General features: G+C 34.9%; 3 protein-coding genes across 3 annotated transcripts; 2 read left to right on the top strand and 1 right to left on the bottom strand.

Annotated features, from left to right (window-relative positions):
• Positions 1 to 2,198: 2,198 nt before the first annotated feature.
• Positions 2,199 to 4,950, bottom strand: LOC123213882 (probable LRR receptor-like serine/threonine-protein kinase At5g59680). The gene is made up of 9 exons (XM_044633508.1): positions 4,820 to 4,950; positions 4,141 to 4,684; positions 3,574 to 4,031; positions 3,339 to 3,474; positions 3,170 to 3,241; positions 3,019 to 3,087; positions 2,859 to 2,930; positions 2,715 to 2,786; positions 2,199 to 2,594 (listed from the first exon to the last, which is right to left on the bottom strand). Exons 1-9 carry the CDS (start codon positions 4,896 to 4,898, stop codon positions 2,555 to 2,557), a joined length of 1,542 nt encoding a protein of 513 aa, XP_044489443.1. The 5' UTR covers positions 4,899 to 4,950; the 3' UTR covers positions 2,199 to 2,554.
• Positions 4,951 to 6,307: 1,357 nt separating this feature from the next.
• On the top strand, positions 6,308 to 8,008 carry LOC123213297 (EKC/KEOPS complex subunit Tprkb-like). Its single transcript, XM_044632698.1, has 6 exons — positions 6,308 to 6,483; positions 6,960 to 7,026; positions 7,123 to 7,245; positions 7,332 to 7,415; positions 7,504 to 7,590; positions 7,690 to 8,008. Exons 1-6 carry the CDS (start codon positions 6,413 to 6,415, stop codon positions 7,774 to 7,776), a joined length of 519 nt encoding a protein of 172 aa, XP_044488633.1. The 5' UTR covers positions 6,308 to 6,412; the 3' UTR covers positions 7,777 to 8,008.
• Positions 8,009 to 9,189: 1,181 nt separating this feature from the next.
• LOC123214197 (protein CYPRO4) lies at positions 9,190 to 12,594 on the top strand. Its single transcript, XM_044633960.1, has 2 exons — positions 9,190 to 10,918; positions 12,080 to 12,594. Exons 1-2 carry the CDS (start codon positions 9,302 to 9,304, stop codon positions 12,362 to 12,364), a joined length of 1,902 nt encoding a protein of 633 aa, XP_044489895.1. The 5' UTR covers positions 9,190 to 9,301; the 3' UTR covers positions 12,365 to 12,594.
• Positions 12,595 to 13,153: the final 559 nt, after the last annotated feature.

A 13,153-nucleotide genomic window follows, 5' to 3' on the forward strand; every position in this document is an offset into this window, starting at 1 on the left:
TGAGGAATCACCAAATCAAAATTACCGTAATAAAACAAAAAAAAAGTCTTTCATAAAATTAATAGAATAATAATAAAAACGCATGACAGAGATAACACATTATTTTGTATTTGTCAGTAGATAAAGCTAAACTGTCTGTTAGCGTTCAACTAGCTAACAAAACACAGACGGACTAGTATGTCAAGTTTAGACGGAATGCTCTCCTTATAGACTATGATAAGTATGATAAACTTTTTATATAACATTATATTTTACTTTTATCAATAGATAAAGTTACCTTTGTAACATTTAGTATTGATTAAGAAGATAAAAAATAAATAATAAAGGTGATTTGAAAGAAAATCCTAATGAGTATACATATGAATACTCATGTGTTTTAGTTCTATTTCAATAAAGTAAAATAAGATATTAGAAAACCTGTGAATGTCATAAAACTCAAGCCCACACTAAAGGTTGATAGAATAAAACTACTAAATTTCTTAATTTATTCATTCAATTGAAAGTTCATGGTGGTTCCGGTGATGAAGAGGAACAAAATACCAATTCCAAGGTAAGGTATGCATTTGCAGACTCTCTCTTTCCCTTATTATTATAGTAGCTGACACATCCTGACCCTTGACAACTTCGACACTTTCCAGTCCATTCATACATGACTTCCTTACAATCTTAAATATGCAAAAATAAATTAAAACCAAAACTCCATATAGTGACAAACAAGACACTCACAATAGTGACAAAATAGTTATAAGTGATACACAGTTCCAAACGCCCATGTATTAAGATTATGCTGGCCCAACATGTTACAAGCCCTCTAAACTGATCTTCTGGCCTGATACTAGGCATTAGCTCGGCCTAACAGAATAAATAAATTTCTGACACTGATGAAGTTGGATTGTTTCAATTGCTGTGTAACCCTAGTCATTAGATACAAAACAGTCACCAAGATAAATTCTTTTCTCACCCAAATCTTTACCAATAATCTATTATGTGATTTTTACATAAGGATTGGTTAATTGCTCAGTGTTTGCTGTGGCAGCAAGCCTGAACCTATTTGCTCAGGAACTGGAGGAAAGTTATAACTTTTAGTAAGAACAACATGTATTACAATCATTTCTGCCTCTAGAATTGTTGGGTTCCACTATGAATGATATGAATCCTGCATTGGATGGATGGGCTCTCACTCCACCAACTTAAGTGTTCAGGTCCAAATCGGAGACCAGCTCAATGATTAAGGCTCTCACGATAAGGTTGCCAAATTTCAACATGTAAAAGATATGCCAAATAATGAAGATAGAATAATTTCCTTTGAGTAATTCATTCCTTGATTCAACTACTAACAGGCGACATTTAAGTTATTAAATAATCGATAACTTAGAAACAAAACAACAGAACATCAAAGTCCTAGAATTTCTTCTCAGTTTTCTTGAGAATCCTACATACAATCAAGTAATCCATTTAACCATTCTACCCCTTAAAACAAAAGCTTTATTCATATCCACTCCCAAAACATCAACCACAAGTTAAAGTAAGTCGACATAAAGGTAACAAGCGCACAAACACAAACAGAACAATGTAATCAGATTTAAAAAATAAATTAATTAAAGACCTGAACATCTGGGTCACATTGCAAGCGCTTCTCAATCTCTTTAGGAGAAACAGGGGAAGAATCCGGATAAGTCATGGGAAGAGGAAGAGGATCACTGTCATCAGTCAAATAACTCTTCCTATTTCTGGACCATTTCTTCTCCTTGGCGTTCACTCTAACGCCGCCGTTTCCAGTGCCAGCAGCACCAGTAAGGAGTCCATCGTATGTCTCCGGAACAACCTGAATGCTGATATCAGCCGCCAAGGGGAAGTGAGGCCACCGTAGGGAAGCGGGGCCCTAGCCGGAGGAGAGGTCGGAGGTGGCGAAGCAGCGAAAGGAAGTGGGAGTCGAAGAGAAGGAGAACGAGGAAGTGGGGGTGATTGGGAACATCAAATTCAAACACTTGTTATTGGTAGAATAACAGAGTAGTCTTCTATCCGTCCGAGGTTTCGGAGTTTGAAGCTTGGACGTGGAATTTTATCATTTGGATTTGGAAAGTACCGACCTTTTTTGTCTCAAATAACATGTAGTTTTGTTAACAAACTTCGCTGATATTTCCAGGGGTCGGAGGGAATCAAATTGCAAAATCTGTAAAATTTTGGCGTAAAAATTAAAACTTTAATAAAATAATGATAAGCAATGCGGTAAATGCATATCAGCCGTTTTTGTGGTGAGAATTTATACTCGGATCAAGTAATGGGATTCCATTCCATCTTGCCGGTAAAATTCCCTCTCATTAGATCAGGGGACACAGTCACTGTATAAATGAATAAAAATTTCATAAATTATAAAATATAAATTACAATATTCGGTTGGTAGAACTTGGAACTCTAACTTGGAAGAGAAAGTATCTGCTGCTATCATCTGATCTTCTTGTGTTGTGGATCGTTTGAAGCCAGCAGATTTTCAGCTCCAGAACCAAACAAGTAAAATGGCACAAACCCCTTTTAGTTTTCAATAGCTATAGCATTATTGTGTTATCGGGATGAAAGTATTCATTGGAGTCACCCTAAGACAAGACAAGAATGAACAGTTTTAGCAAGCGAGCCTGCAAGCCTATGAAATTTAAGCAGAAAACTTAATCTACTTATTTAACTAATCGAAAGAAGAGAAGAAGGATTGTTCTTACTGAATAAATAATCCATTCTTTTTCATTATATCATCAGGAATTTGTCCTTCGAGAGTATTGTTTTGAAGGAATCTGTTATTAAAGTCAGGTCACCAATCTAGCCAAGGCTAAAATTCGCATACCAAATAACGTTGAGAAACTTACACCTCACGAAGGTTCTCAAGTTGGCCTAGCCATTGTGGGATTACTCCTTGGAATTGATTGTCCTCCAAATGCCTTCATTGAATTACAAACAAAAAGCTTCACAGATTACTCTAAACTTATGAAGAAAGAAGAAAAATATATCATTTTTTAAAAAACATACAACGTTTCTAGCATCGTCAGTGATGACATATCTGGAATTGGACCAGAGATTCTGTTTCCTCCAAGCCAACTGCAATTGGATGTTCTCTCCAAAGTTAAAGAAAATGGCCATTAATGTCTGCCAGGAAGTTCACAAAGGTTAAGTCACTTACAGATTCTTTAGTGCTGTTAAATTGGCGACGCTTGGGGAAAGAGTCCCCGACAGCTCAATGCATGTAAGATTTCTTCAAAAAATAAGAAAAACAAAAAGCCCAAAATTAAATCATATAAAAGCTTGTGGAAAGAATATAGTATTAAGAAATGAATATAAAGGAACTTTACATGTGGAGAACTCTAGCTGGGATATCAGTAGAACATGAAACTCCACCCCATGAGTTCTCGGGAGGCAAGCATGGATCTCCCCTCCAATCAGAAGGTGTATTGATAAACGCTCTGGCCAAATCTTCCATCGCCGCGACTATGTATTACAGAACAAATAAATGAGTTCAGAATGTCTTTCTGATAAAAGCTTCAGTATGGTTAAAAGTTGGCAATGACGTGACCAGAAACTGCATACCATCTGCAGGAAGAGTAATTCCTCCAAGAGGCAGAACCTGCAGGATTTCACCAGCACTGATTATAGGTCCAACATCACCTTCAGGAATCAAGGTGATATTAGTCTGACCAGACAATGGCTGTTCGCTTCCATAAACAGTCACACCTTTGGTGGTGACATTAAGACCCTTGTAGAAAGCCTCCCCATTTACAACAACATCAAACACTCTCCAGCTATCAGGGCCTGGACTCCGGTCGTCCTGGAAATAGAGTGCAATGTAGTATGTGCTACTGGGAAGTAACACTGGTGGCCACATGATTTGAAGTGACTTATGTGGCAGGGCTGTAATCGATGATGTAAATGCTTTCACTGGTGGCATGTTCCAAAAATCTTCTGAGCTCACATTGTAGTGGCTATTGACAATGTAATTGTTGTCCCCAAATGGTAGCCACAGCCGGTCGAATTTATCATCTGGAAAGCTAGGTTCAAATGTTTCCATAATCAGGAATTTGGATAAGAAATACAATTTACATCAATTACAGGAAACTGAAAGTAAGTTGAACAGAGATAAACAAGAAGTTTCCTTACCCAATCATGTCTCCAGTTTTTTCTCCAAATTTACTCCTTTCAACAGTACTAAGTGCATACTTGGAGAAATCAGTGGCATTATACACGGATGGATCAAGGGGTTGCACTTCAATGGCAGAAATAAACGGATGCGAAGCAGTGTTTTCATTCCTGGCTAGGCAAACACCAAGGTTTTGCCCTGTAGCTGCCACAAAAATCTCATAGTAGGAGCTTAGTCCCTTGGCATAATCCTCAGTGGTATTAACAATGCTCCATCTAGTCCCATCGATAATCTGATCAAATACAGGTGGCGTCACTCCTCCATCAAACTCTCCATAATAGTATATAGTTTTTACTAAATATTTCTCCCCAATAATCACAGGAAAAGTATAGCAATATTTCCTCGCTAACTGGTCCGGAAAGAATCGCAATGTGGTTAATACTGACAGTACATCTGGTGTTTTTACAGCCGTTGCATTACCAACAGAGACGAATTCTGTATCTGGGACAAATTTCTGTACCCCTAACATACGGTCTTCTGCGTCGCCGCAGCTTAAGGTGAAGCCTGCATTTTGGTTGCAATGCATATAAGAGATAGATTATGGTGTAAACTAAATCAAAGAACCATTCAATTCTATGAGGAAGCTTAAAATGTTCGAAAGAAGTGCATTGCGAATGATAAGCAAGTGTGTGATTTTACCTTGAGGTGGGTTAATTTGCTGAGAATGAACACAGAAAGGGACGGTGACAAGCCATATAAAGAAGATGGCAAAAGACATTTTTGAAGAGAAACAAAACCTTCCCAAAAGGGAAGGAATATGTAAAGTTTTCTGTGAGTGTGTATGTTTTCTATATTGCTTTCTTTTCAAAGAGGGAAGACAAAGATGGATATTGCCTGGTTTAGAGTTTGCAATTTGACACGTCCAAGGCAGAGCTTGAAGATAGAAAGCATAGGAGAATTCATAGAAACAGGCTTGACCAGGTCAGAAGAATTGGTTTTCAATGAAACTAATGTTCTAAAAATGCCAAAAGACTTTTCAAACCCAAGGTTTAATCTATTATCAAAATGATGCCGAATAAATTTCAAAAATTTAAATGTCTATCTATCATCCAACTTCTGTCAAAATTTTCTTTTAATTAAAGGGTAAAAAGATCATTTAACTAATAATTAAAAAAATAAAAAATTTTTTTTTTCACTTTAATTTTAAAAATTGATAATTTCCATTCAAACTTTGTTTTAAAAACTCATTTTTTTCCCTCATTTTAGAATTTTATTATTTTACCAATAACAATTGCTCCCTCTCACATAATACATTCTCTCTTTTCGATAATTGTTCTTCCCACAATTCACTTTTGTGAGTTGTCAATCATTTTGTTAACATCATCTCCCTCCCTAATGGTACTTTCAGGGTATAAACATGTTTTTTCCGATTGGAATTGAGCTAAGGAGATTAATTGTGAAGAGCACCATCAAATGATCAATGCGTGCGAAAGAGATGCTAGAAATGTGTAGGAGAGAGGTTGGAAATGCGAACAACAAAGAGAGATGTAGTTGTCTACGAAGAGAGGACAAAAACATGCATGAACTTAAAGGAAATCATAGAGCAAAATGAGCGAGGAAGAGAGGCTTAAAGACAATGAAAGAGGGGGGAATTCACATCATAATTTGTGTCAAAAAGGAGCTCAAGCATCAGAGAAAAAGCAAGGTTGACATTTGGTTAGTCTCGAATATAAAAGGTGGTTAAAGAAGGAGTTTGATCGTCGAAAAAAAACGTGTAGAGTGTTAGAGGCGAAACAAAATTTTCAAAAAATTTGAGAGATAACTGCAAAAACAAAAAATTGAAAGAGATAAAACATTAAAACTAAAAAAAAAAAAATCACTTTTCAAAACTAAAAAATATAAGATTATAAAAAAAATTATCAGTTTTTAAAACTAAAATGGAAAAAAAAAGAAAATTTTATTTTATTTATTATTATCAATTAAATAATATTTTTACTTTTGTAACTAATAAAAAAAGGATGACATGTGAATATTTAAATTTTTGAAAATTAACAAATATCATTACCCTTGGGTGAGACTAAGGCTAAAAAGGAACCCAAAATTAAAAGAAAATATTACTTTTTGTTTTCTTAATATTGTATCTATTTTTTTAAATTGACTGAAACGGTGCGTTGTTTGGATATGGGTCAACGACTTGGCTCTCATTTTGCAACCCAATTGAAGCGGGTTTTTTATTGCCCTAATTTTTTTCGCAGAGCAGGAGCCACTTTTAACTTCCTGTGGCAGCTAACCATGAAGGTGTTCAACATCAGTAATGGAAATACCCTCTCTGTTGCACTCTTCACTGAAGTCACCAACTCCAAGTACTCTCTCTTTCTCTAACTTAATTTTGTTGGAAATAAAGAAAGGAATTTGATCGTTTTAGGTTCTTTTTTCAAGAAGAAAAGAGTACCCACTAGTTCATTTCGTTCTTTTATGTCTGTTCTAGGCTTCTAGTAATGGATCATACGTGTTTAAGCTTATAGTAAAACAAGTTTGTACTTTGACAATGTATATGTATAAGGATTCTCTCTTTGTTTTGATATTCTTATTATTGTGGTTTTAATTATTTACTTTGTTATAACGCTATGGTTCTTGTGGGATTTTCTGAAGGTTCATTGGCACTCAATTAGGGGCCTTTGTAATTATCATACCACCCATTTGTTATATTTTGAGATTTGGATGCTGTTTGGCCTGCAGCGAGTTCTGCTGTTGCATTAATAATGAACATTAAAAGAAAAATTCAAGTTGAACTTATGTGTGGATTGAAAGTTTTAATATAATAATTGTCATCATGCAGGGAACTCTTAGATTCTATGCAAGCTGGGACACTGGAACCAGAAGTTGCATTTCTCAATGCATTGCTTGTACGTTTCCTTATAAGAAATGGACATTATCTTTTATCCCCATTCAACTTTTTGTATTATGCTTTGTTGGTCTTTCTCAAATGTTATTTTTTACAGATCCCTGATGTTTTCCCCCTTTTAGCCGCTGCACAGAAGACACTTATTGCCAAGTCGCGTGAATCTTTAACAACACGTACTCTTCATTCTGAGCTTGTTTACAATTACTCAGGATCTAAGCATGTAATTTTCTTTCACCTTTCTATGACCCTTTTTCATCAATTTAAGTCTTCTGTTGTTTAAACTATTGCTAGCTTCAATCTTAGTAGATTACAGAATCCTTGAAAAGATGTGGCATCTCTGAAAGCTCGACCTATGTCCTTGCTGCTCGTTTTAATGCTTCCCCTGATGAGGTAAGTATGCATCATGAATATTATGGTTAATTTGTATGTCCCAAGACTTTGGGCTTTCTGTGATAGTCATCGTTTGGCATTCCATCAGATGAAAACTGTGGAGAAGCTTGTAAATGGGAATGAAATTGGTTTTGAAGAGCTGGAAGGGAAAGCAGATCAAGCCCAGATAAAAAAGGTTTGTCAGTGTGGTGATCTTGAGCTTTGTTCAATATTATGTAACTCTCTCTCAACGCTGCCTGCAGTTATTCATTAACAATGTCCAAATCCGTTTCAGCACTACAAAATATCTGGCCCTGAACTGGAGATATCCTTGCTCTCAGATGCTATTACATGCCGGGTTGCTGCTCGTGATGCCTTGTGAGAAAGGACAGTACCGTAGGCATTTTTACCATAGTCCCGGTAAGGTTATCAAGGGAAGAAGCTCAGTCAAGACCATACTCATAGCATAAAATTAGAAACAATTCGTATCTAATTGAATTAGCTATTTCTTGAGCTTAATGTGAACATAATTTGCTGTATGACATGTAATATTGCAACTAAATTGTTGGCGATGAATTATTATTGGCTTCTTATAAAACGTTCCAAATTACTAAGCTGTATTTTTGCGATTGCTTTTAAGTGTTGGAGTCTTAGAGACATCTAATGTTACTTTGATTAGATGGAGAATTGGATACTTAACCGCGTTTAACGGTATTCCGAGGCGGAACCTTTTAAGACGCGGATCCAAACACAGAAAGCACACGGGATATTTTGCACGATTTCATTTTCTTCGGTAGGAAGCAAACGCTGAGCGTTAGATTAACGCTAACTGGTGATAGCCGGTGGCCTAAACATTTAGTAGCTTATATTTGTCTTTTTTCTCACACTGTATAAATTAAAATCTGATTATATACCTATAGAAATATTGAAAAATTGTAACACCAGTTTAGTAAGACGGATGAAATATTAGATTTTTCAAAAAAAATATTGGGAAATATTGTAAAATTCAGGTCGGTATAAATATTTCTAAAGAAAGATAAATAACCTCTCACAAATAAAAAATTAAGGCATAACTACAAACCTTTATGTTTTACAAATATTTTGAACCCTTGTATGTTATTTGAAGTTAACAAAATTCATCCTCTCGTATTCAAGTGACTTTAATAATCTTGTCGAGAGTTGCAAACAAATCAAGTCATTTACGAGTTATTTAATGCTTGGTTCAAGCTATTCCAGCTTTTAAACAAAGTTATAATTAATAAGTCTTTAAATATATAAAATTTTATATTTATTCATCTAAAATCTCTTGTTTTAACTTTAAATATAAGATGATATATATATATATATATATATATATATATATATATATATATATATATATATATATATATATATATAAATTATAAGATTTAATTATAATTTTTCAGATCAAATATGAATTAACCATTTTTATTTTAAGTTCAAGTTAAAGGTATAATTTATAAACTCAAATTTGAGTTTTGTATAAACCTGATTAAATCAACTTTAAACCAAATAATATATCATCTAATTTGATTGTAACCTTAATCAGGCTTGACCTAATGTTGGCAAAGAAAAAGTTTATTTTTTAATTATTATTTAACCCAATATTTTAATTTTATATATACTATTAATTAAAATAGTTGGGTTTGGGGGAAACTAAAACTCGGGTTGTTTTTCGTAGCCCCTTAACACTGATGATGAGTAAAGTAATCCACAATAAACCGGCAATAGCCGGTGACGAAGCCTTCTATAAATCACCCGCATGTCCACAATTGTTTCTGATTAGTTCAGTAAAAGCAAAAGCGAAGGCAAACGCTCAACATTTTATTTTGAATTCTTCAAAGCAGATCTAGTACTTTTTTTTTCTCCAATTCAGTCAATCAATCATGGGTACCTCTCAAAGTCGTGAAGATTTTATCTCAGACTCTGACTATGAAGAAGAATCTGAATCAGGAGAATCATCTCAATACGAAGACGCTCAAGAAACTAGCTCTTCTTCTTCCTTCAGAGGTACAAAAATAACTGTAAATTCTCTTGACGAAGTTGATACCCGACTCAAATCGCTTACTCTGAAATACCCGGATCCCCGAAACCCTAATCTTAAAAACCCTGTTAAGCTTTATCTCCATATCGGTGGCAACACCCCTAAAGCCAAGTGGATCGTCTCTGATAAGCTTACTTCTTATAGTTTCATCAAGACGCTGAACGTCGATGGCGGAAACGCCTCTGATGATGATGATGAGAGTGATGGTGGAGATGGGTTTTGGGTTTTGAAAGTTGGGGCCAAAGTTAGGGCTAAGGTTTCGACAGAAATGCAATTGAAAATGTTTGGAGATCAAAGGAGACTTGATTTTGTTAATAAAGGTGTCTGGGCGTTGAAGTTTTTTAGTGATTTGGAGTATAGGAAGTTTGTGACTGAGTTTCAAGACTGCTTATTTGAGAATGTATATGGGCTTAAAGCCACAGAAGAGAATAAGATGAAAATTTATGGAAAGGAATTTATTGGGTGGGTGATGCCCGAGGCGGCTGATGATTCTATGTGGGAGGATGCTGATGATTGTTTGGGGAAGACACCTGAATATGTGACACCAGTGAAGGGAAGTCGAGATACGTTGGAGGAGTTTGAGGAGTTAGCTAATGGGGGAGTGCAGAGTTTGACATTAGGTGCGTTGGATAATAGTTTCTTGGTTAACGACTTGGGTGTGCAGGTTTATAGAAATTTTAATCATGGAATTCATAATAAAGGTGTTAGTGTGAGATTTGATAGTGGAAATTCTAGAAATGGTTCAAACTCCACTCCTAAGAAGGCTCTGTTGATGAGGGGGGAGACAAATATGATGTTAATGAGTCCACTGAAAGATGGGAAACCTCATGCCTCGGCTATTAAACAGCTTGATATAGAGACTGGGAAGATTGTGACTGAATGGAAGTTTGAGAAGGATGGGGCTGACATTACAATGAGAGATATTACTAATGATACAAAGAGTTCACAGTTGGATCCATCAGAGTCCACTTTTCTTGGGCTTGATGATAATAGATTGTGTCAATGGGATATGAGAGACAGGGTTGGAATTGTCCAGAATATTGTGAAGGGTGATTCACCAGTGTTGCACTGGACTCAGGGGCATCAGTTTTCCAGGGGCACAAATTTTCAATGTTTTGCAAGTACGGGCGATGGATCAATTGTCGTAGGTTCACTCGATGGGAAGATAAGGTTGTACTCCAAAACATCAATGAGGCAGGCTAAGACTGCATTTCCAGGGCTTGGCTCACCCATTACCAATGTGGATGTTACTTATGATGGTAAGTGGGTCTTGGGCACCACAGATACATATCTGATTCTTATTTGCACGCTGTTTACGGATAAAGATGGAAAGACGAAAACTGGTTTTAGCGGGCGTATGGGAAACAAGATACCAGCTCCAAGATTGTTGAAGCTAACTCCTTTGGATTCACATTTGGCTGGGAATGATAACAAGTTTCATGGTGGACATTTCTCTTGGGTAAGTTTATGCATTTTGTGGTTGTACTGTGCTTAATTATTATATATGTATTACTTAGTACTTTTGTGGTTGTGTCATGTTTATTGTTACAAGTTATAACTGCACTTCTGGCGTGCTTCATAAATATTAGCTTCTATTTGTTGGAGACTCAAATAAAAAATAAAGAAAGAGGGTCCCACATCTAATGAACTGAAGTAAAATGAGTGGTATATAAGTGTATAGATTGAACCTTAACACAAGCCAATTGGTTTTGTATAATATGAGTTTCAATCTTTACACTTGTATATCCAATATATATTTCCGACATACATTAACAGATTGCTTCTCTCTTAAGGGTCTTGAATCAGAGCCTTCCGATGGGCCCTTGTAATTTTGTTCATTTTGCTTTATCCTGATAGATTTATACAGAAGTAGCATCTATATAATATATTAAATAAATTGAATTATATGGTTTTTGTATGCCTGTTCATTATTATGGAGTGATCCCGGAACCTTTTCTATATGAAAATTTAATGCAGAAGGTTCAATTCATTTGTGAACTTAAGTATGGCTATAATAATTAATTGAACAAATTGTTAATTAAGTTATGTTGCTTGGATTGGCAAAATAAATTATTACTTAGTTACCTTTTCAAAGTTTAACGTATTTTCCCCTGGCATTTGGGGCAGCCAATACATGGTTATGTTTGTTGTGTATTTATGAATTTCTGTTACTTTCCTTTGCTGGAATTATCCCTCTCTTTTCCATTAGTGCAATCTTGCAAACTAGTAGTTTCGTTACTTTGTAGTGATTCTCGTGGTGTGCTAATATAACATACATTGTGATTATGTATCTAACACTATGTCATTAGGTATGTGTTTTCTGAAACTCTCAGGTAACTATCAAACTGATTGGTTGTTTTATGGACACTTCACTGGATTTTTGTTGTCAACCATTCTTCCATGAAAACTGTTGTCATCCCTGTGTGCTACTTATATAACTTAGTTGCTAATTGAAGAACGTATAAAGTCTTGAGCTGCATATAGGTTCTCAGATGAACTTTTTGTTTGGTTTTCTTCTGCACTTTTCTTGTTTTCTTTGTTTGTCTACATGATCCATGTCACTGAACATGAACTGTATGCTCTATGCTTGTCTCACCATTATTGAATATTTGCCTTTCAGGTCACTGAGAATGGTAAACAAGAGCGCCACTTAGTTGCAACAGTGGGCAAGTTCAGCGTGATATGGGATTTCCAGCAGGTGAAGAACAGTGCTCATGAATGCTACAGGAATCAGCAAGGTCTCAAGAGCTGCTATTGCTACAAGATTGTGTTGAAGGACGAATCAATTGTAGAAAGTCGGTTCATGCATGACAAGTTTGCTGTTAGCGAGTCCCCAGAAGCTCCGCTGGTGGTGGCAACACCTATGAAAGTTAGTTCTATCAGCCTTTCTGGCAAGGGCAAGTGATGACTACAAGAACAATCATTTCATTATATCTGAGCATTTGTGTTTGTCTAGTGAGTAGGATTGTTTCTGCTGTTTCATTCACACCTCTCTGTGAAAGTGTATTTCAATTTGTTCATCCTGTCATAAAGTTGTTGGCTTTACGTCATCTGCTTGTATATTCTACGAATTAATTCGTTCATTGTAAACACAAACTAAAAGGCTTTTCAGGTAAAAGAGTTTGGTTTGTTGCATTTTATGCAAAAAGTGAAATAATCCGATCGTATGGGTATTATCAGTATTTTATATATATATATATAAAATACGATATAATATATCTGAAGGTATATAAAAAATATATAATATAATATATATTATCAATATAAATTGATATATTTTTCGGTGTTTTGAGATGTTTTAAAATTTTCAAGGATAGATGATATTTTTAAAATTGAAGATGTAGTAATTAAAATTTTTATTATTTTATTATTATTATTGAAAAAAAAAGTATCATATTATATGATAGATACATAATATACGATACAAAAAATTAGGAATATGATATAACTATTATGTTTTATTGTTATACCATTTGTGTTGAGATTTATGGAGAGAGATTTGAAATTCGTATATCGGTATTGTTACTCCCATGAGATATGTGAGAAATAATATGCTAGTATTATCGTATTTTTAACTCAAAATAATCAAATCAAATAATAATATATTATTTTATACATATTTAAGTTAAATATAAAAAATATATCTGTATAATTTTATTATAATATTTCTTAAGCTAGATAACTACTATCAGTA

The sequence above is a fragment of the Mangifera indica genome, chromosome 4, assembly GCF_011075055.1.
Source record: "Mangifera indica cultivar Alphonso chromosome 4, CATAS_Mindica_2.1, whole genome shotgun sequence".
In the NCBI taxonomy this organism is placed as follows: Eukaryota; Viridiplantae; Streptophyta; class Magnoliopsida; order Sapindales; family Anacardiaceae; genus Mangifera; species Mangifera indica.